This window comes from Leucoraja erinacea, chromosome 18, assembly GCF_028641065.1.
Source record: "Leucoraja erinacea ecotype New England chromosome 18, Leri_hhj_1, whole genome shotgun sequence".
In the NCBI taxonomy this organism is placed as follows: Eukaryota; Metazoa; Chordata; class Chondrichthyes; order Rajiformes; family Rajidae; genus Leucoraja; species Leucoraja erinaceus.
The window spans coordinates 35,289,715-35,311,882 of record NC_073394.1 but is presented as its reverse complement, the minus strand read 5'-3'; the positions used below and the strand labels follow the sequence as shown (position 1 = coordinate 35,311,882).

General features: G+C 47.9%; 1 protein-coding gene across 1 annotated transcript in view; it reads right to left on the bottom strand.

Annotated features, from left to right (window-relative positions):
- The window catches only part of LOC129705915 (carnitine O-palmitoyltransferase 1, liver isoform-like), a 46,655-nt gene extending 27,868 nt beyond the window's left edge, over positions 1 to 18,787 (bottom strand). Inside the window, 8 exon segments of the mRNA XM_055649841.1 lie at positions 48 to 125; positions 3,565 to 3,696; positions 6,249 to 6,356; positions 7,136 to 7,307; positions 7,386 to 7,525; positions 8,313 to 8,468; positions 17,695 to 17,829; positions 18,631 to 18,787. Of these exon segments, the coding sequence (XP_055505816.1) occupies positions 48 to 125; positions 3,565 to 3,696; positions 6,249 to 6,356; positions 7,136 to 7,307; positions 7,386 to 7,525; positions 8,313 to 8,453 (771 nt within the window). The 5' untranslated portion in view covers positions 8,454 to 8,468; positions 17,695 to 17,829; positions 18,631 to 18,787.
- Positions 18,788 to 22,168: the final 3,381 nt, after the last annotated feature.

Genomic DNA, 22,168 nt, shown 5'->3' with positions numbered 1-22,168 from the left:
GCCCCGTTGTACCTACCCTGCCCACCCCCACCACACAGCTCACTCACCATTGCGTAGTAATTGCTGTTCACCATGATGGGTCCACGACCTCGCAGGTATATGTACTCCTCCCACCAGTCACTCACCTGTGTGTGAGATTACAGTCAAACCCTGAAGCCCACACTTGCACAACAACAAGCAACAGCGTTGTCCAGCCTCTGCCCCGGGGAGACCCCCACGGGCCGGTTGCACATCACTTGTGCCCAACCTCTACAGTGTTCACCACAGCCCCACCAAGCGAGGTGTCACACAGCGGGAAGTGTGGATTGACAAATGTCGATCGTGGAGGTCTGAACAAAACGTATAATGACAGCTGTCCAATTACAAGAGGCATCATGGACAATTTGAAACTTTCCACAAATGGCACCTGCCTGCAGGTAGCCTGCACCACGAGTCTCTAGCCCAAGAATGGACACGGTGCAGTCTGGTTTTTAAAGCTGGAAATTCTTTGCGGAACTGAATGAGTGTGATGGAGGAGTTCTTCCACATGGGGATATGGAGACGGTGGGTTGGGAGCAGTTAAAGGAAAGAAAAAGATGAAAGTCCCCTCTTGTTTTCCAGAAACATTAGGAATTTGGGTGAGAATGTAGGCGACATGATCAATATGTTTGTGGATGACATTAATATTGGTGGAGTATAGTACAGTGAGGAAGGATGTCTGAGGTTACAACAGGGTCTAGATCGACTGGGAAAGTGGGCAAAGGAATGGCAGATGGAGTTTAACTCAGACAAGCATATGTAATGCATTTTAAGGCATAGTGATGGATTTAAACTAGGGCAAGGCATACACAGTGAATGGCAGAGCCCAGGAAGAGAGAAACCCAGGGATCAATTGCATAGTTCCCTGAAAACGGCAACAATGGCAGACAAGGTGGTGGGGAAGACATATAGCATGCATGCCTTCATGCGATGAGGCATTGAATACATGTTGGGACGTCATATTACAGTTGTACAAAACACTGGTTAGGTCGCACGTTGCATTGTGTGCAGTTCGGGTCGCCACTCTTTAGGAAGGATGTGATTAAGTTAGGAAGGGTGCAGAATAGGTTCGCAAAGGTGTTGGAGGGCTTGAGTTATATGGACAGACCTGGATACAGGGCCGGCCTTAGGATGTGCGTGGCCCAATTGGGAACAATTTTGGTGAGCCCCAGGTTCCCAGCCAGGGTCTGTAGAATCATAGAAATATAAATACAGTCTATTATAGACTTTATATCTCCATGGTAGAATGGAAAGTAATCAAAATATGCGCTTAAAGAGAGCATGCGAGTTAATCGACCAAACAGATCTAAGCTACATTTTAATATAACATTGCATACATGTAAGCCTATCAGTAACAAACCAAATGTGTAGATCACCTCTGAAAAGTACATAGTTACAATACCACTTGTTTTAGTAACTGTGAAATGAAGAAAAAAAATAATTAACTAGATCCTGGAAAACCAATAACTATTGGCAACAAACCAGTCCAGTCATTACATTTTGGGCTTCAGCCCCATCCTACCCTTTGGGCTTCTACCCCATCCTAGTGTGTGTGTGTGTGTGTGTGTGATGTGTGTGTGTGTGTGTGTGTGTGTGTGTGTGTGTGTGTGTGTGTGTGTGTCTGTGTGTGTGTGTGTGTGTGTGTGTGTGTGTGTGTGTGTGTGTGTGTGTGTGTTAGTTGTCTGTGCGTGATGTGTGTGTGTGTTGTGCATTGTGTGTGTGTTGTGTGTGTGTGTGTGTGTGTGTGTGTGTGGTGTGTGTGTGTGTGTGTGTGTGTGTGTAGTGTGTGTGTGTGTCTGTGTGTGTGTGTGCGTGTGTGCGTGTGTGTGTGTGTGTGTGTGTGTGTGTGTGTGTGTGTGTGTGTGTCTGTGTGTGTGTGTGTGTGTGTGTGTGTTAGTTGTCTGTGCGTTGTGTGTGTGTGTTAGTTGTCTGTGTCTGTGCGTTGTGTGTGTGTGTTAGTTGTCTGTGCGTGATGTGTGTGTTAGTTGTCTGTGCATTATGTGTGTGTGTTAGTTGTCTGTACGTGATGTGTGCGTGTTAGTTGTCTGTGTGTGTGTGTGTGTGTTGTCTGGCGGGATGTGAGTGTGTGTTAGTTGTCTCTGGAGGTGTGAAGGTGTGTTAGGTCTGAGAAGGGTGTGGTGAAGTAGAGAAAGAAGGGCGTGTGTGGAGGGAAGGTGAGAAAGAAGGGTGCGTGATGGAAGTGAGTGTGTGAAAAGTTGTCTGTGGATGTAGAGTTGTGGGGGGAGAGGAGGAGAGTGGGAAGGGAGGGAGGGAGGGAGGGAGGGAGGGGAAAGGAAGGGAAGGAGGAAGGAGAGAGAGAAGGGAGGGAGGGAAGGAGAGAATGGAAAAGAAAGAGAGGGATGTAGAGAAGGGAGGGAGTGGAGAAGGGAAGGGAGGGAGGGAGGGAGGGAAAGGAAGGAGAGAAGGGAGAGAGAGGGCTGGCGGCGGGAGCGGATGCCGGGGTCCAGGTAGACAGGTGTGAGCTGAGGCCGAGGTTTGTAAACGTTGCTCCAACCCCCGGCCTGGCCCTCCCTGTGTTGTTCACCGCATCTCCCTGGGGAGAGAGAGGGGTGGAGCCAGGGCTGTGTGCGTGAAGCACGGCGACTGGAGGGGCGGGAGCGCTGCCCTGGGACCGTAAGGGAACGACCCACCTCCCCCACCCTTACACCCCCCCTCAACATCTACCCCATTCTTCCCCGTCCGCCCGTCTACTCTCCACCTGATCTACCTGAGCCGAGAGTACATTACTCTAGCGCGGGGCCCCCTTAGGCACGGGGCCCTATTGGGAGCAATTGGTCCAATTGGCTTAAGGCCAGCCCTGCCTGGATAGACTGGGGCTGATTTCCCTGGAGCAAAGAAAGCTGAGGGGTGACCTCACGGAGGTATATAAAATCACGAGGATGGGTGGTCAGTCTTTTTCCCAGGGAAGCGGAGTCTAAAACTAGAGGACATAGATTTAAGGTGAGAGGGGGGGGAAGATTTAAAGGGATGTGAGGGGCTGTTATTTCACAAAGAGCTGCCAGAGGAAGCGGTAGAGGCGAGAAGGATATGGATCAAATAGGCTAATCAGATTGGTACAGATAAGTATCTTAGTTATCATGGACGAGTTGGGCTGGAGGGCCCATTTCTGTGTTGTATAACTCTATAAATCATTGAATCTATGAGGAAAAATTAAGGAAAGAGAACGAGCAAGATCGGTGAAAATCTCCTTAGCTCCCAGGACAAATACTGCTCAATGTCAGTCATTCAGCACAGAAACAGGCCCTTTGGCCCATCATGTCCATATCAATCATCAGGTCCCATTTACACCAATCCTACACTGATTTCATGTTATTGTCCCCACACTCCCATCGATACTCAACCACACACCACGAGCAAATTAATCTCCAGGGTCTGTGTATTAATCACCCTGTATCTGGACAGTAATCTCCCAATGAATTGTAATAGCATCTAGTGACTGGACATTAAGTGTTGTCCCTTTCTGCTCTCAAACCGGAATCCAGTTACAATCAAAGACAGGCATCACTATCTGGAGCCTTCACTCACGTAGTTGGTGGCCCACCAGGATTTGAGCTTCAGATACCACTGAAGCCTTGGTCCCACCTTCAGCTCAAAGTCCTTCGCCAGGGCCTGCATTCGCTGGAACTCTTTGTCATTCAGGAAGGTCAGACAGACTCACTATCTGGAAACAAAAAGCCTGTCACTGCCATCGCGTAGTTGGTGGGGAACCCAGCGATTTGAGCTTGGGATACCACTGCCTCCACTGTAGATTGTCAAAGTCATTATCGCCAGGTTCTTGCATTCGCTAAGGGAAACTCTTTGTCATGGTGAAAAGAGGTCGGACTATTTACTCCAGGTACAGGAGGAAAAAAAAAGCATGTCCATGCCTGATCCTAGAAGAACAATCTCCCTGGGAACCCACCACGATTTCTCCCAGCAGTGGTCCTGCAACACTCTCTCCCTGTAGATTGTGTACACAATTGTCAAGGTTTTATGGTGTTACTGTTCCATGCAGCCCACAGAAGGCCCTAAGGACTACATGATAGCACTGGAGTACCTATGTACACTAATCCTATTTACAGCTCTTGCACACTTGCCTTCCAGCGTTTTGGCCCATCATGTCAATGCCTTCTCCTAGAAGCATCTTAATGTCAGAGTATCCGTTCCAACCAGCCCCTCACTTTCCTGGTGAAATATATCTTCCTCAGATTCCCCCACCCTCTGGTCCTGAACATATGGTATGGCTGCTCTGTCTTGGACCCATTGCAGAGGGTGGTGTACATTGCCCAACGCATACACAGTTCCTCGCTGATGGTGTCTGTTAGTCCCATGCAGTCTGCCCAGGGCGACAGGCCCTATGGCCCACTACATTCATTCAGACTGTTACGTACCTACCTACACTAATCCCATTTTCCAGCTCTTGCTCACTTGCCTTCCAAGCTTTGGTGATTCAAGTGTTTCTCAAAATGCATCTTAAATGTTGTGAGAGTATCTGCTCCAACCAGCCCCTCTCTCTCCTGGTGAAATATATCTTCCTCAGATTCCCCCTAACTCTCTCTCACCTTGAACCCGTGCCCTCAAGAGACATCTTAGACATCTTTGTCAAAGGGAGATGTTTCAAACCATGCCTCTCATAATATTGTACATCTTTATTAGGTGCCACCTCAGTTTCCACAAACCCAGCCTATCCTGCCTCTCCACATAAATGACACACTCCCATCGCAGGCAACATCCGTGTGAATCTTCCCTGCGTCCTCTCCAGCACCATCACATCTTACTGTACTGTGGTGACTCAGTGCTTCAGCTGTGGCCTAACTGACATTTTATAAAGATTTGCCAAGACCTCCATAATCAAAACCCAACGTAACAAACGCAAGTATCCCATATGCCATCGTCACCCACCTATCTCTTTGGATTATCCTATCTCACCCTCTTTGCAATCTTTGGATCATGTTCTCAATACTCCCTGGGGTCTTACTATTCACAGTATATGCCCGACCCACTGTGAGACCTCCCGAAATGCATCACCCCTCATTTATCAGTTGCCATTGCCCAACCATAGTTAGAATAGTGAGCAGGAAGGTTTTCAGCAAGAGAATGATGTTGATGAGTTGGTAGGATCAGCAGAGAACTGTTACACAAATGATGCGTTTGGCCCATCACATCCACGGTTAGCCCACCTCCCCAGACCAATGTCTGGCAGGTTCTGGTTCTGAAGTTGTTCATCCATTGTAAAGGTAATGAGAATGTCTGTCCCCACTGGTCCTTTGGGGGCAGTGAACGCAGCCAACACCAACACCTTGTCCACTCCACCCCAAATTATTTATTCACCCCCTAACTTCAACGTATGCCTCCTAATGACCAACTTCACTGGCTCATTCATAAATCTTATGTGCCTCAATTTATTCATCATTTGTTAAACAGGAAACAACTCTGTCTTAGTTAATCTCGCCTAATAATAAAGCCCCTGGTCCTGGCAAAATCCTCGTAAATCTCCTCCACATCCTCACTCATGCTATCTCAACCTGTGTGTGGCCACAGCTCTTCACAGTGTGGTCAACATGGCTGGAATCATGTTCCATAGCATCTGGATATTATGCAAGTGATGAATCAGGGAACATCATTTGCATAATGGCTGAAATGCAATTTAAATTGGGAACTAGAGAACCAATTAAGTTACTTTGGAAATTGACAGAGAAAAGAACTGTCGTGGATTTAAACAACAGATGGAGGAGGGAGAATCCTGTTTCCATGTAACCTCCCCACAGGAGGTTACATGGAACCTCCAATTTCTCAATACCAATCTCTCTTAAGAACACAATCTATCAGTTTCAATGTAACACACTCTGTGTACACTATTCCACGCCACCTGCAGCAGACTACACACAGATAAAGCTCCATCTAGGTTGTTCCTGGTGAATGTAGCTTTAGAAAATTCAGACAATGTATAAAGCATTGGACAAAAGTAATAGGAAGGCTAATTCCCTGAACTATTCTGGGTCAATGGGAGCAGTAATGTCAGGACCTCGTTTGTCAAATTACTCGGTGTGAGACAAGTTGAAGGAAGTTCCTGAGACACCTAGTTTATTATTCAGACTGAATGGCCTGGTTGACCAAATCTAGGGAATGGAATATCAAATACATCATAACACGTTGATTCCTAACAAGCTACAGCTCGCTCTTGCCCAGAATGCTCCACGTTTGAAAAGCCACAAATTTAAGATGCACACACGCACCTTCCTCATGGTGTCCTTCACAGCCGGCACGGGAAGTCGAGGAAGGGACGTCTGGAAACTGTACGTCAGTGGCTTGCGGCCGGAGAAGATCTTCACTATCAACTGTGAGGAGGAGTGACAACAAATGGTAAGAAATAAATTCACTGCCTCGGATCAAGGAGATCAGCACCAAACTCAACCCAACCCGACTAAACAACGAGGCATCCCCAACCTGAGATAACTCAACAAGAAAACAGGCACCAAACTCAAGTCCAGGCCCAAACCCATTCCATCCCATCCCAATCCAGACCCAAACCCATTCCATCCCATCCCAATCCAAACCCAATCACAATCCATTGCATCCTAATCTAGGCCCAAACCCAAACCATACCATTCTGACACAAACCCAAATCCAATCCATTCCATTGGAAAGAAGCCAGGAGAACCCGACACAAACACAAGATAACTGAATAAGAAACTCCACACAGAAGACAATTGGGATACCACATTAATTTCCAACCCCCTCATTCCAGCCAGTACTTTGATCTAAATTAGTTGGAAAGTTATACTGTCTGCTTTGGGGATTCCTTAATTAAAGAATCACAACAGTTAAGGAGCCGACAATGACCATCGCTCTCCTAAGCACATTCCCTTCACCTCTGCCGCTACCACCATCAGATTCCTTCATCCGTGCCACTGAAGGTTCTGCGCTTCAGCTCGAGAGCTTCCAGAGGAATCCCTCCCCATCTACCTCCCAGGAACCTCCCCCAGATTCCAGAAGCCTGCATCAGGGGGCAGATCATGAACCATTGCACAGACTCTGGGGAAAACAATCTACTCTCCCCTTCCTCACAACTATGGAGAAACATTGAGGGCTCAAGACCAAGCGGGGGCAGACTCACCATCCAGAGCTTGACGCTGGTTGGGGTTTTGCCATGTGGGACAAACATCCATCCGTGATAGGAGAGGAGCAGCTTCAGGGTCTGGCGCATGGTGAAGACCAGGGCGATCCACAGGCCAGTGCTGAAGAGCAGGCCACTCAGGATGCTCTCACTCTGGTTAGACAGGTAGCCACTGCCAGAGAAACGGAATTAATGTAACAGCAAAAACACAGGAACGTCCAGTGGAGAAGCGAGCTGGTGTAGCACCTACTTTGTAGGGAGATGGCACCTGATCTTCTCGATCATTCCCAGGGATGGGTCAACGCGGGCGTACATTGTTGCAATCACAGCCACCACCACGATCAGCCAGCTAGAGGGGCTGGCTGGATACACCCCCGTCAGGATTCCATTCTGTGGAGAAATATTGACACACAATTCAACGTAGGTAAACCACCCACTAAATCAAAACCCCTCGCCACAGGCCCTGCGTTTATTTAACTTCTTTCATGGGCCCAGGACCTCCAAGCCCACTACACAGTCATAGTGATACAGTGTGGAAACAGGCCCTTCAGCCCAACTTGCCTACACCGGCCAACATTGTTCCAGCTGCACTAGTCCCACCTGCCTGCGCTTGGTCCATATCCCTCCAAACTTGTCCTTTCCATGTACCTGTCTCTGTTTCTTAAATGTTGGGATAGTCCCAGCGTTACCAGCCTCCTCTGGCAGCTTGTTCCATACACTCACCACCCTTTAGTCAAGTAAGTACTTCATATTTCCAGCATCGCAACAACTTGACACAGTAAGTGTGATCATGGTTCTGTGTAGGATGGGGTGAGGATGAGTGATGGCCAGAATGTCAATCTCCTTTGTCATCCAGTGTCCTTCCTATAGTATGACGACCAGAATTTTACACAATACTTCAGCTGTACACAAACCAAAGTATCATGAAGTTGTACCCAAATATCGAAGCCCTTAATTTCTATGCACCAAACAGCCTCTGCATCACAGGTGGACTAGTCAGAAGTATAACTAACCAGCAGTTTACATAACCAGTGCCCCAGAGCAGTGTACATAACCAGTGCCCCAGAGCAGTGTACCCCAGAGCAGTGTACATAACAGAGCAGTGTACATAACCAGTGCCCCAGAGTGGGTACACGTGGATGGGATTAGTCAGTGCCCAGACCACAGGCGGACTCACTTTGTACCGTCGGAACCGCTTCTTCCATGACCTCAGTCCTGACAAGTAGACTTGCTTCAGGGCTTCATGGCTCAGCTGCAGGTCGATGCCATCAGGGGTGACGGTGAACTGAAATGCCACAGCCTGGTGAGCCTCTGCCATCTCGCCTCGTCAGCCCTGAAAGAGACACGGATGTCTTGTTATCAGTTGTCATGCACATTTCGATCCCCTGGTTAGGCAGTTAAAAAGGCACTTCTTGGATTCCCTTCCCTCCCCTCCCCTCCCCTCCCAACCCCATCGTTTGGGGGTGGGATTGAGGGTTGCCTCAAGAGACAACAGTAAATAAAAGGCTCTCCCGCTCCTGTTACACTGGCGAGCACAGAAATGCATGGACGAGCAGCTGGAACCTCCGCAGCAGGGCACAAGGTACTGGTGTTGACAGGATCAGATACTCAGACGGTGTCCATTACACCATTACACTGTGGAAACTAGGACAGCAAAGAAACAACGTGGCTGCACGTCATCTGGAAGCACAATGAGCAGGGCAGTGTGTCCTACTTCAGTCCGTCTCCAGAGTGATTCAGCAACCCTCGTCTTGCCCTGCACTTCCCCCCACCTCACACCCTATCTCTCCTCTCACTCCACAATCTGCTTTACTCCATCTACCTCTCCGTTCCTTCTCCCTCTCTCCTCAATCTGGCTCGCACAGCATTTCACAGATTCTTGCTGGCACGTTTTTTTTTTAAAATGTATTAAAGCAGCACTAGTTCACTAAATTAATTCAAAGTCAAGTGCAACTTGCCTGGCAATGACAATCAGGGACTTAAACATTCATTCCAAGTGTGTCAGATATTCACTTATATCTCTTGCAAAATAGGAGCCATTTGGCCCATCAAATCTACGCCTGCTATCAGAGCAATCTCACTCATGCTGCTAAACATCAAGCAAGTGATTGCTTTGTGGAACACCTCTGTTCACTCAGTCAAGTGGCCTTGAGCTTTCAGTTGGCCGATTAATTCTCCATCCTATTCCGACTTCCGCCTTCAGCCCGTTATCCCAATCCATCAAAGTCAAACAAAAACACAAGAGGCTGGAGATGCTGGAACCTTGAACAAAGAACAGCCTGATGGAGGAACTCGGCAGTCATGCAGGATCATTGGAAGGAAGTGGACAGACGCCATTTTGGGCAATGACCCTTCTTCGGACTAAAAAGTCAACGACAGTTTGAGGAACAGCACCTCGTCTTCCCTCTCGACAAATTCCCATCCTCAGGACTCAACAGTGAATTCACCAAATATCATCGAACGTGAACTGGCCAGTTCCAAAGTGGCATCGTCACTCTGCAATAATAACTTCGTTATTCTCTGTGGATGCTGCCTCTCCTGCTAGCTATTTCCAGTATTCCCCTTTACTTCAGATTTCCAGCATCAGCTGCGTTTTAAACCCCACAGTCCCAGAATCAATGGTTTTTCTGTCTCCTGTCCTCAAACATCTCCTCATATTTAAACTTTCTCCTGAGCTGATCATTTGCAGTTACCTGCTTCTTCAACATTCCCTCATGGCCGGCAGCAACACTAGTTCTCCCGGTTTCCACCCAATTACAGATATTACCTCAGCTGTTTCCACCTTCCCAATAACTTAACATTTGCCTGTTTTATAGCTTTTCTGTTTTACGATGAACCACTAGCTTTACTTCTTTACCTGCAGACACTACCTGGCCTGCTGATATCTCCGACATTTTTCTGTTTTTTTGTTCATAGTTGCACTCCTGCAATATTTTTGTAAATGGCTATATGGGGTTTATTTTGCTTTTTAATGAAAGGGCACATTTGAGTAGTATTCCACATTGTTGATCGCTGCCCACGTTGTACCCTACTGTGTAGTTCATTCTGGGGGGGGGGGGGGGGGGGGGGTGGGGGGGGAAGTCTTCAATCTCAGAACCCATAGTTAATGGTGTACCCATGGGCCAGAGATAGATCTGGTTAAGTGTGCCAGTAAACAGAGTGAGGCGAGTTGGTTGAAAGGGTGGGCCAGGGAAGGATGGGATGGGATAGCTACTGCAAGTGGCAAGGACCAGGCCAAATAGCTTTCTTACTTGTTGGTTCTCTGCAGTGCACTCACTCTAGCAGCTATCCATGCTGACCATGTGTGCCCATCTACACTCATCCCATTTACCCACATTAGGACCATATCCTTCAATGCCTTGCCTATTCGTGCTTGGCTAAATATCCCTTAAACACAGAGATTGTATCTGATTCCACCACCTCCTCTGGCGGCACATTCCAGATACTCTTTGTAACACTGGCCGCTCAGAACACCTTTAAACCTCTTCCTCCCAAGTTAAACCTGTGCCCTCCTGTTTTCGATTCCCCCTACTATGGGACTTGATTTTGATTATCTACCCTATCTTACGTAATTCCATCAGGTTATTTCCCTCGGCCTCCTTGGCCGGCCTATCCAATCTCTACCCATAACTAGCCTTCCAAATCCAGGCGACGCCCTGGTGGAAATCAAACTGCTGGAAGAACTCAGCGGGTCAGGCAGCATCTGCGGCGGCAAAGGGAAGGTTGGCATTTTGAGCTGAGACTCTGCATCAGGACTGAGCATGTAAAGGGGAGATTCTCCCGCCTGTGTAAAGAGTTGAGTGGTGAGGTGGAGGAGTTGGCTGGCTCCATCTGGCCCTCATCCTTATCTGCTTCCAACTATCAGCTTCCTTACTTATCAGATTCCATCATCTGCAGCCTCTTGAACAGGACGATGAGCATGCATTAGTAGTGCAGAAGAACCACCTTCTGTAACTCACGTAGATTACACCGATTGTTGAAAGTGGCCCTGAAGCACTGAATGGTGTTCCTCTTGTTCTCCCAGCCTCAGAGTGCTCGCATCTCATTATTTTAGTTCCTTTTCCACAACAGGATCCCAAATTAATCTCTTTCCACAGCCTGTTAGACGTGGCAGAGATTAAACCCACGATTTATCCATATATTTACTGCCCACATTGACTGGCCACAGACTCAATCATTTACCAATATCGTTACAGAATGTTGAAGACAGCCACCAAGGCTCAGGAGAGACTGAAGAAAGCTGCAACTGTTGAAAGGGGGAACTGTTCCAAAAGCAGTGTGTGGAGAAATAATTTCATGATAGTTGGGTGAACCCTAACTATAACCACACAATCTACTGATCAACAATAACGCATGAACCGTTTTTCCTACATCCAACATCTAGAAGTCATTAACCTAGATGGATGAAAGATCTTGTGCAAATATTACATCTGTTGCTTAGCATGATGAACTAAGATTCTTCCATCACTTTAGTCACCCTGCTAGAGGAAGCTATGAAGCTGGAAAGCATTCAGAAACTATTTATGGGGATATTGCCAGGTCTCAAGGTGGACAGTTAAGGGAGAGATTGGGCTGGCAAGGTCTTTATTCCATGGAGTGTCAGAGTCCGAGGGATGATCTTATGCTGAGACATGGCTCCAGGGTGACCAAGGCTGGGAGCTAAACATGCAAGGGAATTCAGGAAGGATTGACAGAAAGGAAGAGCAGGTGGGTGGCATTGCTGGTTAAAGAGGAGATTAATACAATAGCAAGGAGAGACATTAGCTTGGATGCTGTAGAATCGGTATGGATAGAACTGTGAAATAGCCAAGGGCAGAAAATGCTTGTTGGAGTGGTATACAGACCACTAAGCAGCAGTAGGGAGGTTGGGGATAGCATCAAGCAGGAAATTAGGGATGCAAATGTACAGTGGTTATCATGGGTGACTTTAATCTACATATAGATTGGGCCAACCAAATTGGTAACAGCACTGAGGAGGAGGATTTCCTGGAATGTATACGGAATGTTTTTTTTTAACCAATATATAGAGGAACCGATTAGAGAGCAGGTCTTCCTAGAATGGGCATTGTGTAATGAGGAAGGATTAGTCAGTAATCTTGTTGTGCAAGGCTACTTGGGCAACAGTGGCCATGATATGGTGGAATTCTGCATTAGGATGGAGAATGACCCAGTTAATTCACAGTCTAGGGTCCTGAACATAATAAAGGAGACTTTTAAAGTATGAGACAGAAATTGGCTAGGATAAACTAGCAATTTATACTTACAGGGTTGACAGTGGAGATGCAATGGCAAAGATTTAAAAACTGCATGGATGAACTCCAGTAATTGTTCATTCCTGTCTGGCGAAAAAATAAAACTGGGAAGACGACTCAAAAGCTGCTGACGAGGGAAGTCAAGGATAGTGTTAAAGCCAAGGAAAAGGCATATAAATTGGCCAGAAGAAGTGGCAAACCAGAGGACTGGGAGAAATTTAGAACTCAACAGAGGAGGACAAAGGGGTTAATTGAGAGGGCGGGGGGGGGAAGAGCATGAAAGAAAGCTTGCGGGGGAATATAAAAACTGGCTGTAAAAGTTTCTTCAGGTATGTAAAAAGGAAAAGATTAATGAAGACGAATGTAGGTCTCTTACAGTCAGAGACAGGTGAATTTATAATGGGAAACAAGGAAATGGCAGAACAGTTAAACAAGTACTTTGGTTCTGTCTACACTAAGGAAGCCACACACAATCTCCCGGAAATACTAGGGGACTGAAGATCTACTGGGAGGGAGGAATTGAAGGGAATTCACATTAGTCGGAAAATTATGTTAGGTAAATTGTTGGGACTGAAAGCAGATAAATCCCCAGGGCCTGATGGTCTGCATCCCAGAGTACTCAAGGAGGTGGCCATAGAAATCGTGGATGCATTGGTGATCATTTTCCAATGTTTTCTCGACTCTGGATCAATTCTTGTGGACTGGAGGGTAGCCAATGTAACCCCACTTTTTAAGAAAGGAGGGAGAGAAAACGGGGAATTATAGACCAGTTAGCCTTACATCGGTAGCGGGGAAGATGCTGGAGTCGATTATTAAAGATGTTATAGCAGCGCATTTGGAAAGCAGTGATCGGATGGGTCAAAGTCAGCATGGATTTATGAAGGGGAAATCATGCTTGACTAATCTTTTGGATTTTTTTGAGGATGTAACAAGTAGAGAAGATAAGGGAGAGCCAGTGGATGTGGTGTATCTGGACTTTCAAGAATATTAAGAGGATTGGACAGGGTAGATGCAGGAAGAATTTCCCGATGTTGGGGGAGTCCAGAACCAGGGGTCACAGTTTAAGAATAAGGGGTAGACTATTTAGGACAGAGATGAGGGAAAACTTTTTCACCCAGAGAGTTGCGAATTCTCTGCTACAGAAGGCAGTGAAGTCAATTCACTGGATGTTTTCAAGAGAGTTAGATTGAGCTCTTAGGGCTAAAGGAATCAAGGGATATGGGGGAAAAAGCCGAAATGGGGTACTGATTTTGGATGATCAGCCATGATTGTGTTGAATGGAGGTGCTGGCTCGAAAGGCTGAATGGCCTACTCCTGCACCTATTTCTATGTTTCTATGTTTAAAACAATGAGTGGCATGCATGCAGTCCTTTTCCCAGGGTTGGGGAATGAAGAATTAGAGAGAAGGTCTGAAGAAGGGTCTTGACCTGAAACGTCACCCATTCCTTCTCTCAAGTGATGCTGCCTGTCCTGCTGAGTTACGCCTGCATTTTGTGCCTCTCTTCAAAGAACTAGAGAGCAAAGGTGTATATTTTTTTCGACCTGCAATATCAGCAGGAAATGCTGCAAACAGCATCTATTGAAAGAGAAGCAGTTAAATTCCAGGTGCGAGACCCTACACCAACCTTACCACTGCTGCTCTTTCACAGACACTGCCTGACCCGTTGAGCATTTCCAGCATTTTCTGTGTTTTTTTAATTTCTGATTTCCAGCACCTGCAAGGCTGCTCAGCATGAAGGGTTGGTCATTCCACAGAAGAAAACGTGGCCATGTAGGATCAGTTGTCATATACTGCTCACAAGATGCAAATCGAACTTCCTCTTTATCCAGCACCCTATCTGAGTTTGACTTGTCCTTGACTTGCGGTATTCACAAAGTAAACTCCACACTGTTTGGCACCAACTCTGAATTTGCCGCTAAAGTGCCTTCCTGCTGCTTATCAGTTCCAAAGTTCATTGTGTGTTGGACATTTGGACGCAAACTGCCCGTACACTCACTTACCATATCATGTCACCATCCACCAACACCTGCATTCGAGAGCCAAAAACCGTGAGCAGCTCGGAGCTGTTGTCAATAACTCCCCTGCAGCCACCCTACAACGTGAACTCTGCTCCCCCAGCCAAGATCATCGCAACACAAATAAAACAAATTTCACAGAGATTCACAACAACCGAGGGAGCAGGTAACTGAGATAAATCAGAAAACATCCTTAACGTTATCAGTTGGCACTGTGATCAGCTCGTCACTGGGGCCATCGAGGCCGATTCCCTCGTCAGAAGGAAGTTGGTAAACAACCCAGTTAACTCGGACCCTAACAACTAAGCACAATCAGCTGGACGGGACCTCGTGGGCTCTGTCCCTGATGGGAGAGGGGATTGCGAGAGGAATTAATGAAGCAATCGTGAAATTGTCACGTTTGATACCCATGATGTCACTCTCCGAGCCGGGCCCTCTTCTCACTGCTACTGTTTGGGCAAGAGGTGCAGGCGCTCCCACACCACCAGGTTTAGGAACCACTAGAAAACACAACACAGCACAGGGATAGGCCCTTCGGCCCGCAGTGTCCATGCCGAACATGATATCAAGTTCAACAAATCCCCTCAACCTGTACGTGATCCATATCGCTCCATTCCCTGCCTATCCATATCCACAACTTTCCTACAACTACCAGGTTTGTGAACTGACCTAACAACCCTAAATCTGCCTCAACCGCAAAAACGCAACAGCGCTGCATTACCATGGACTTATTTTGATTTCTATTCATGTTTTTGCACATATTTCCTTTTTTGCACAGCCTTTCTTTTAGAAATTTCACGGGTTGTTTATGTCTAATCAATGTACAATTTGTTTTTGCGTGTTTGTCTGAATTCTATGTGCCCATGAAGCTGCCACAGGCAAGTTTCTCATTGCCTCTTTATCTCACCATGCCTACAGAAAGGACAATAACTTCAACTTGACCTGGCAAGAGGGTGCAAGGGCAACCTCAGGGGACTGTCAGGGAGCTCGGAGGTAGATCAATTTATGCAAAGAAATGCCAGGAGGAGAGTTGAGTTCAGATTCAGGAGCGGGACTGGGAAGCAGGTGGAGAAGACACCCAAAGAGGACAAGATCCACTCGACTGAAAAACCCTTCCTCTGCACTAGGGAGTGGACACACAGGCATCCCTTTCTCCTGCCACAGACATGTGTCATAAACTGCAACGCCAAATACAGGCCCCTCATGGAACCCCACACATCTTGCCGTGGAGTTTCGAAGCCCACCATTTCACCATTGAGTTGTTGTTCTCCTGTGGTAAACAACTGGGAAATCAGCTCCAGACATTACAAGGACAATCGGCATTTTACTGAGGTTCTGGCAGTATTAAAAATTCATGACACCGAAGGATGCCATTCAGCCCATCCAATCTCTCTTGGTTGAAAAAAAGAGTTCCCCAGCCTATTCCCACCTGCCAGCCCTACATCAGTAGCCCTGTGCCACTAGCCCAGCGTCACTAGCCCTGCGGGTCAAGGCTCTGCAAGTACACATCCCGGAGTAAATGGGGTATTCTGTCTCTCCCACCCCTTCAGGCAGTGAGTTTCAGTTCCCCACCACCTGCTGGATGGAAACATTTCACCTCATCTCCACTCTAGCCCTATTACACCCCTGTTTTTTTGACATCTCTACTGGTGCTCTCCCAATGACTTTATCTAACTCCATCGAACTATCTTCCCCAGCTTCCGCCACTCTTGAGGGGAAAACAAGGAACACAGAACAGTACAACATAGAAACAGACCCTCCGGCCCCTGACATCTGTGACAAACATGATGAGAATTTAAGCTGCCTGGGCATATCCCTCCACTCCCCAGATAGCGTCCGCCACTCTGAGGGAAAAACAAGGAACACAGAACAGTACAACATAGAAACAGACCCTCCAGCCCCTGACATCTGTGACAAACACGATGAGAATTTAAGCTGCCTGGGCATATCCCTCCACTCCCCAGGTAGACACATAAACACATAAAGCTGGAGTAACTCAGCGGATCAGGCAGCATCTCTGGAGAAAAGGAATAGGTGTCGTTTTGAGTCAAGACCCTTCTTCTCCTCCTCCCTCCATTCCCTGCCTGTTCATGTGTTTGTCCAAACGCCTCTTATTCCGATGCCTCTCATTACAATTACAATTCCGCAACATTCCAGAAACATCTTTGTAAATCTCCCCTGCATCCTCTCCAGGGCAAGATATACTTTGTGTAATGGAGATGCAATTGTGTACCCAGTGCTCAACCTGTGAATAGGTCTGTCTATTCTCCCTGCCCTTTTGTGCCTCCTATTTATAGAATACGGTTTTAATAGCTACTATTAGATTTCCACCCACCACCCTTTATGGTTGGCATTCCAGATTTTTGCAATTCTCTAAATAAAGACATTTCTCTCATCTTTCCCTGGTTTTGGATGAAGTACACAGAGTTCTTGGCAGGGTGGAATGCGTCCCCTGTGGTTGGGTTGCCCAGATTGAGTCACCGTCTCAAAATAAAGGGTCATCCACGTAGTGTAAAGATGAGGAAAAGATCCTTCGCTCAGAATTCTCTGCCCAAGAGGTGTGTGTGGAGGCTCAGTCGCTGCGATTGCTCGCGACAGACACTGACAGGTTCTTTGGGTGTTAAGGGAATCGGGGGATAGGGTTATTAGAGGAAGATGCCACTGAGGCACTGTGCAGTAACTGTAAGTGCTCAGTGTTTGTCCACTACTGGTAAACCTGTGCATCCCTAATGCCCCCCCCCCCCCCCCAAAGTAGCCCTTGCTCCCTCCTGTCCTGACTTCATGGGTATCAAACGTGATCACATCAAGTTTACATCCAGATACTCTCTCTATATTCACCCCTCCCCAACAATGACAGATCCCACAAAGATGTGCATAGATATTAGTAAACAAATTAAACCAGTTACTGATCATTTCCTGCTTTGCGACTTGGCCCTGATGGTTGGAAGTGTGGAGTAGCAACAAGGGGCCGAATGGCCAACTCCTGTTTCTGTTTCGTTTTTGATCATTGTAAAGGAGTGGTCACAGGAGGGCCTGGAGAAGCAGGCTCTGGATCTTGTACTGCTCTGTGTGATTTTACACAGAATGTGGGAGATTAAAGAGTGCAGGCAGACTCAGCATCACTGCCATGTTTACTGCGGCATACAAGGAAGGCTCAGCACTGAACGCCACAGCCTCGCCCCTCCTCCCTGCCAATGTCATCACCACGCCTCAGAAAGTAGGTTAAAAGTCACGCAGCAGAACACAGCTTTTGACTGAGCCAGAGGGAGAATAAAAACCATAGACACTTACCGGAGGCTTTGGACTCGCGCTCTGCACAGTCTTTCTTTGCAAGTAAGGAAAATTAGAGCTTGTGACTGAGTTGACAAAGCCACTGTCTCACTCTCTCTCTCTCTCTTTGTATCTGGAACTAGTAGCTGTTTGTGCCTGCAATTCAACAACAGAGAAAATTCCTTTTATGTCTGCATTTCACAGCAGAACAAAGTGGGCACACCAAAGGTTAATCTCCATCACTGGGCCACAGACAAAGCATTGAAGGCTCACCAACACGATACTCCTCATCAGTTACAACAGGAAGCTTGAAACGCATTGCCTCTTTTAAACAGAAGTGGCTCGCTAGGGGAAAGAGCACGTCATTACTAACCCTCGGTTGGCTTGGTTTCAGCACCAACCCTCACAGCCTCTAAATCAATGATACAAATAAAGAAAACCACAACACACCGTGTAGGGTCAGGGATTATGATGGAAATCATACCAGGGACAGAGATGTTGACAGAGACGTGCACACAACTACTCTGGTCAACAGACAATGTCGGAAGCAGGGAGAGGGATGAAGGGAGATAATGGGAGAGACACACACACACACAATAGTGTGGCTCTCTCATAGCCACGCGTGTGCACGCACCTGCTGTCTGACAGACAGAGGGGGAAGAAAGGAAGACGGAAGATCAACACCCGCAGACACACGCGAGGGGGGGGGGGGGGGGAGGGGAGAGAGAGAGGAGAGGTGGAGAAAGACAGGGAGAAAGACGGGGAGAGGGGAAGAGGATGGGAGAGAGGGGGTGAGAGGGGCGGGGAGATAGGGGAGAGTGGGGGGAAGAGGAGGAGGGGGAGAAAAGAGAGAGAAAGAGAGTGAGAAGGAGAGAGTAGAGAGGAAGGCACATAGACAGACTGGCAGGGATACAGTGGGGGGGTTGGCATGAGGGAGAGGCTCATACAGAAACAGACCTTATTGTTTCAGAAACCAGACTGCTTGTCAGTTGAGAAGAGCAATGATTCCTGAGCCGCAGGCAGCTGACTTTTCATCACAACCGCTGTGACACAGCTTCAATTCAGCATCGAACAGAAACAGCCTGAGAGGCTCCACCTGCCCACCAACCCGATCCTGTATTCACTGAAGAACGTCCTATCCCGTTCCAGCTCTCTCTCTCTCTCTTCTACATTTTCACTCCGCCCCCTTTTTCAGATCTACTGAAAGGATATTGTCCAATTTGAATAGTGGGGGAAAAAAACACAGTGAGTTCATTGCAACACAACTGATAATTCAGTCCAACGTAGTGCAGTTAATAGACACAAAAAGCTGGAGTAACTCAGCAGGTCAGGCAGCATCTCTGGAGAAAAAGAATAGGTGCAGTGAACAGGAGACACTTCCTTTGGGTTTGATGACACGCAGTCGGAGATGCTGCCTGACCCGCTGAGCTACTCCAGTTTTTTGTGTCTGTCTTCGGTATAAAGCAGCATCCGCAGTTGCTCCTGAACCCTGCACATAAAGTGGAGTTCTTGGTCCACCAAAATATTCAAAATGGAATTTAAACTGAAGGTTTAAATTGAATCCTAGTGGAAGTTAATGTTGGTGGGAGGCAGGCAGCAAATGGTGGATAGAGGGGCTGGTGGGAAGAGGAGACAACAGGGTGGGGGGGTGATGGCAGACGGGGAGGAGCGGATTCTGATGAGGCAAGAGTGCTGTTGTGAGGCCGGGTGAGGAAAAATATCAACTGGTCAGGAGGGGGACAAGGACATCTGGGCCAAGAGGGTGGGGAAACCCCTTGGAAAAGGTGGGACCACTGGGAATTTGGGCAGTGGGGGGGGAGGGACTCTTGGCAAATTACAGTCATGGAGGGAAGGGGGCTGACCCTCTTGGTGAAAAGATGGTAAGGGGGGTGGTTGTTGGGTGGGGGGGTGTTTGATGGAGGTGTGTGTTTGGTGGTTGGGGGGGGGGGATGGGGGTTGTTGGGGATGGGGGTGGTTGGTGAGGGTGGGGTGGTTGGGGGGGGGGGGGGGGGGGATGGTGGGTGGGTGGTTGGTGGGGGGTTGGTGATTGGGGAGAGGGGAGGGGTGGGTGGGTAGTTGGTGGGGGGGGTGTTTGGTGGGTGGGGGAGGGGGTTGTGGTTGGGGGGGGTGGCCTGTGGGAGAGAGGAGTGGTGGTGGCAGGGTGGTTGGGGAGGGGTGGAGATTGGGTGGCGGGGAAAGCCCCCCCGTTGGTCTTTAACGGAAGGGGGGTTTTCCAAGGCTTCTGCCCACCCAGCCTTGGAGTCGTTGACCAGCACTATTACCAGTGGCTTTGTCTGTAATCTCACAGCACAACACAAGGAGTTCAATTCATCCAGCTGTAACCTAAACCACGTAACCCAGCACAGCACTCAAGACTGAACGTTATCATTAAAATCCTCAGTCGCCCAGTTCAGAACAAAGCCTGTCGGCAATTCATCCTACAGACTAGCACAGTGTTCAAGTAACATTGTGCAATCTCACCTACAATGCTGAGTAATTCACAACCCACATGGAACCGTTAAGGGCCCGTCTCACTTACGTGAATGGTCATGTTGAGGCGCACGAGCGTCGTATGGCCGCGCGGGGCCAGTCCCACTGAGAAGCGTGGAGGGATATGTAGTTGTGCGCGACATCGTGCGGGGCTCTGAAATTTTTGTAGCGAACAAAATCTTCACGCGCCAACGGCCTGTCACGGAACTGACGGCCAAAGTGGGACAGGCCCAAGACCCTGGCATGATGCAACGTCAACAGCAGCAGAAGCGGGCAAACGATCGCCGAACTCGGCCTGGGGCTCACGGCCGTTGCAGTCCAGATCTGCCCCCACTTCTACTCCCAGAGTGGGGCCAAGAAAATTGAAGATAACACACAAAAGGCTGGAGTAGATCAGCGGGACCAGCAGCATCTCTGGCGAGAAGGAATGGATGACGTTTCGGGTCAAGACCCTTCTTTCAGACTGAAGAAGTCTCGACACGAAATGTCACCCATCGCTTCTCTCCAGAGATGCTGCTGGTCCCGCTGAGTTACTCCAGATGTTTGTGTCTATCTTCAAATTACGTCATGCGCTCCAGACGGCTGTGCGGTCTAACGAAGTCGCGCGCGACCTTCGCGTGACCGTCGTGGCTCAACGCGATCACGAGGTCGCGTAATTTGCATGCCAAGGACACGTAAGTGGGACAGGGCAGGCTTAGACCTTATTCTTAAACTGTGGCCCCTGGTTCTGGACTCCCCCAACATCGGGAACATGTTTCCTGCCTCTAGCATGTCCAAACCCTTAATAATCATATGTTTCAATAAGATCCCCTCATCCTTCTGAACTCCAGAGTAAACAAGCCCAGCCGCTCCATTCTCTCACCATATGACAGTCCCGGCTTCCCGTGAATTGACCTTGTGAACCTATGCTGCGCCCCCTCAATAGCAAGAATATCCTTCCTCAAATTTGGAGACCAAAACTGCATACAATACTCCAGGTGTAGACTCACTACAACTGCAGAAGGACCTCTTTGCTCCTATACGCAACTCCTCTTGTTATGAGGCCCAACATGCCATTCGCTTTCTTTACTGCCTGCACTACCTGCATGCTTACTTTCATTGACTGATGAACAAGGACCCCCCAGATCACGTTGTACTTCCCCTTTTCCCAACTTGACACCATTCAGATAATAATCTGCCTTCTTGTTTTCGCTACCAAAGTGGATAACCTCACATTTATCCACATTAAACTGCATCTTCCATGCATCTGCCCACTCGCGCAACCTGTCCAAGTCACCCGGCATTCTCATAGCATCCTCCTCAGAGTTCACACTGCCACCCAACTTTGTGCCATCTGCAAATTAGGGCTGCACCCCCTTATCACAAATCTATCCACCTCTGACATAAAGCTTATGGGACAGGAGTAGAATTAGGCCATTCGGCCCATCAAGTCTACTCCATCATTCAAACATGGCTGATCTATCTCTCCCTCCTAACCCCACTCTCTTGCCTTCTCCCCATAACCTCTGTCACCCGTAATAATCAAAAATCTCTGCCTTAAAAAATATCCATTGATGGCCTCCTCAGCCTTCCGTGGCAAAGAATTGCACAGAATCACTAAAGAAAATCCTCACCATCTCCTTCCTAAAAGAGTGTACTTTAATTCGGAGATAATTAAAGATACTAAAATAAATAGCTTTCAACACCCTTTGAGGAAGAGAGTTCCAAAGACTCACCAAGAGATTCCCCTCATCTGTGTAAACAGGAGTGCTTTCATTTTTAAACAGCAACCCTTCATTCTCCCACACAGGGAGGCAGCCTCTCCACACCCACCGTAGCTGGACAACTCAGGATCTAACCAAGTAGGCAAGATTTTCGGTTGTACCTGCACCTCACCGACGTTGTGTATATGACAACAGACTCCAAATGTCTTGATCATTAGCAAGGAATGGAACGCTTGGCAACAAGTAGAATTTTAAATGAGCGAAAGCAGGAGTTCAGGGCTGGCAGGTTTAGAGGCAGGAAA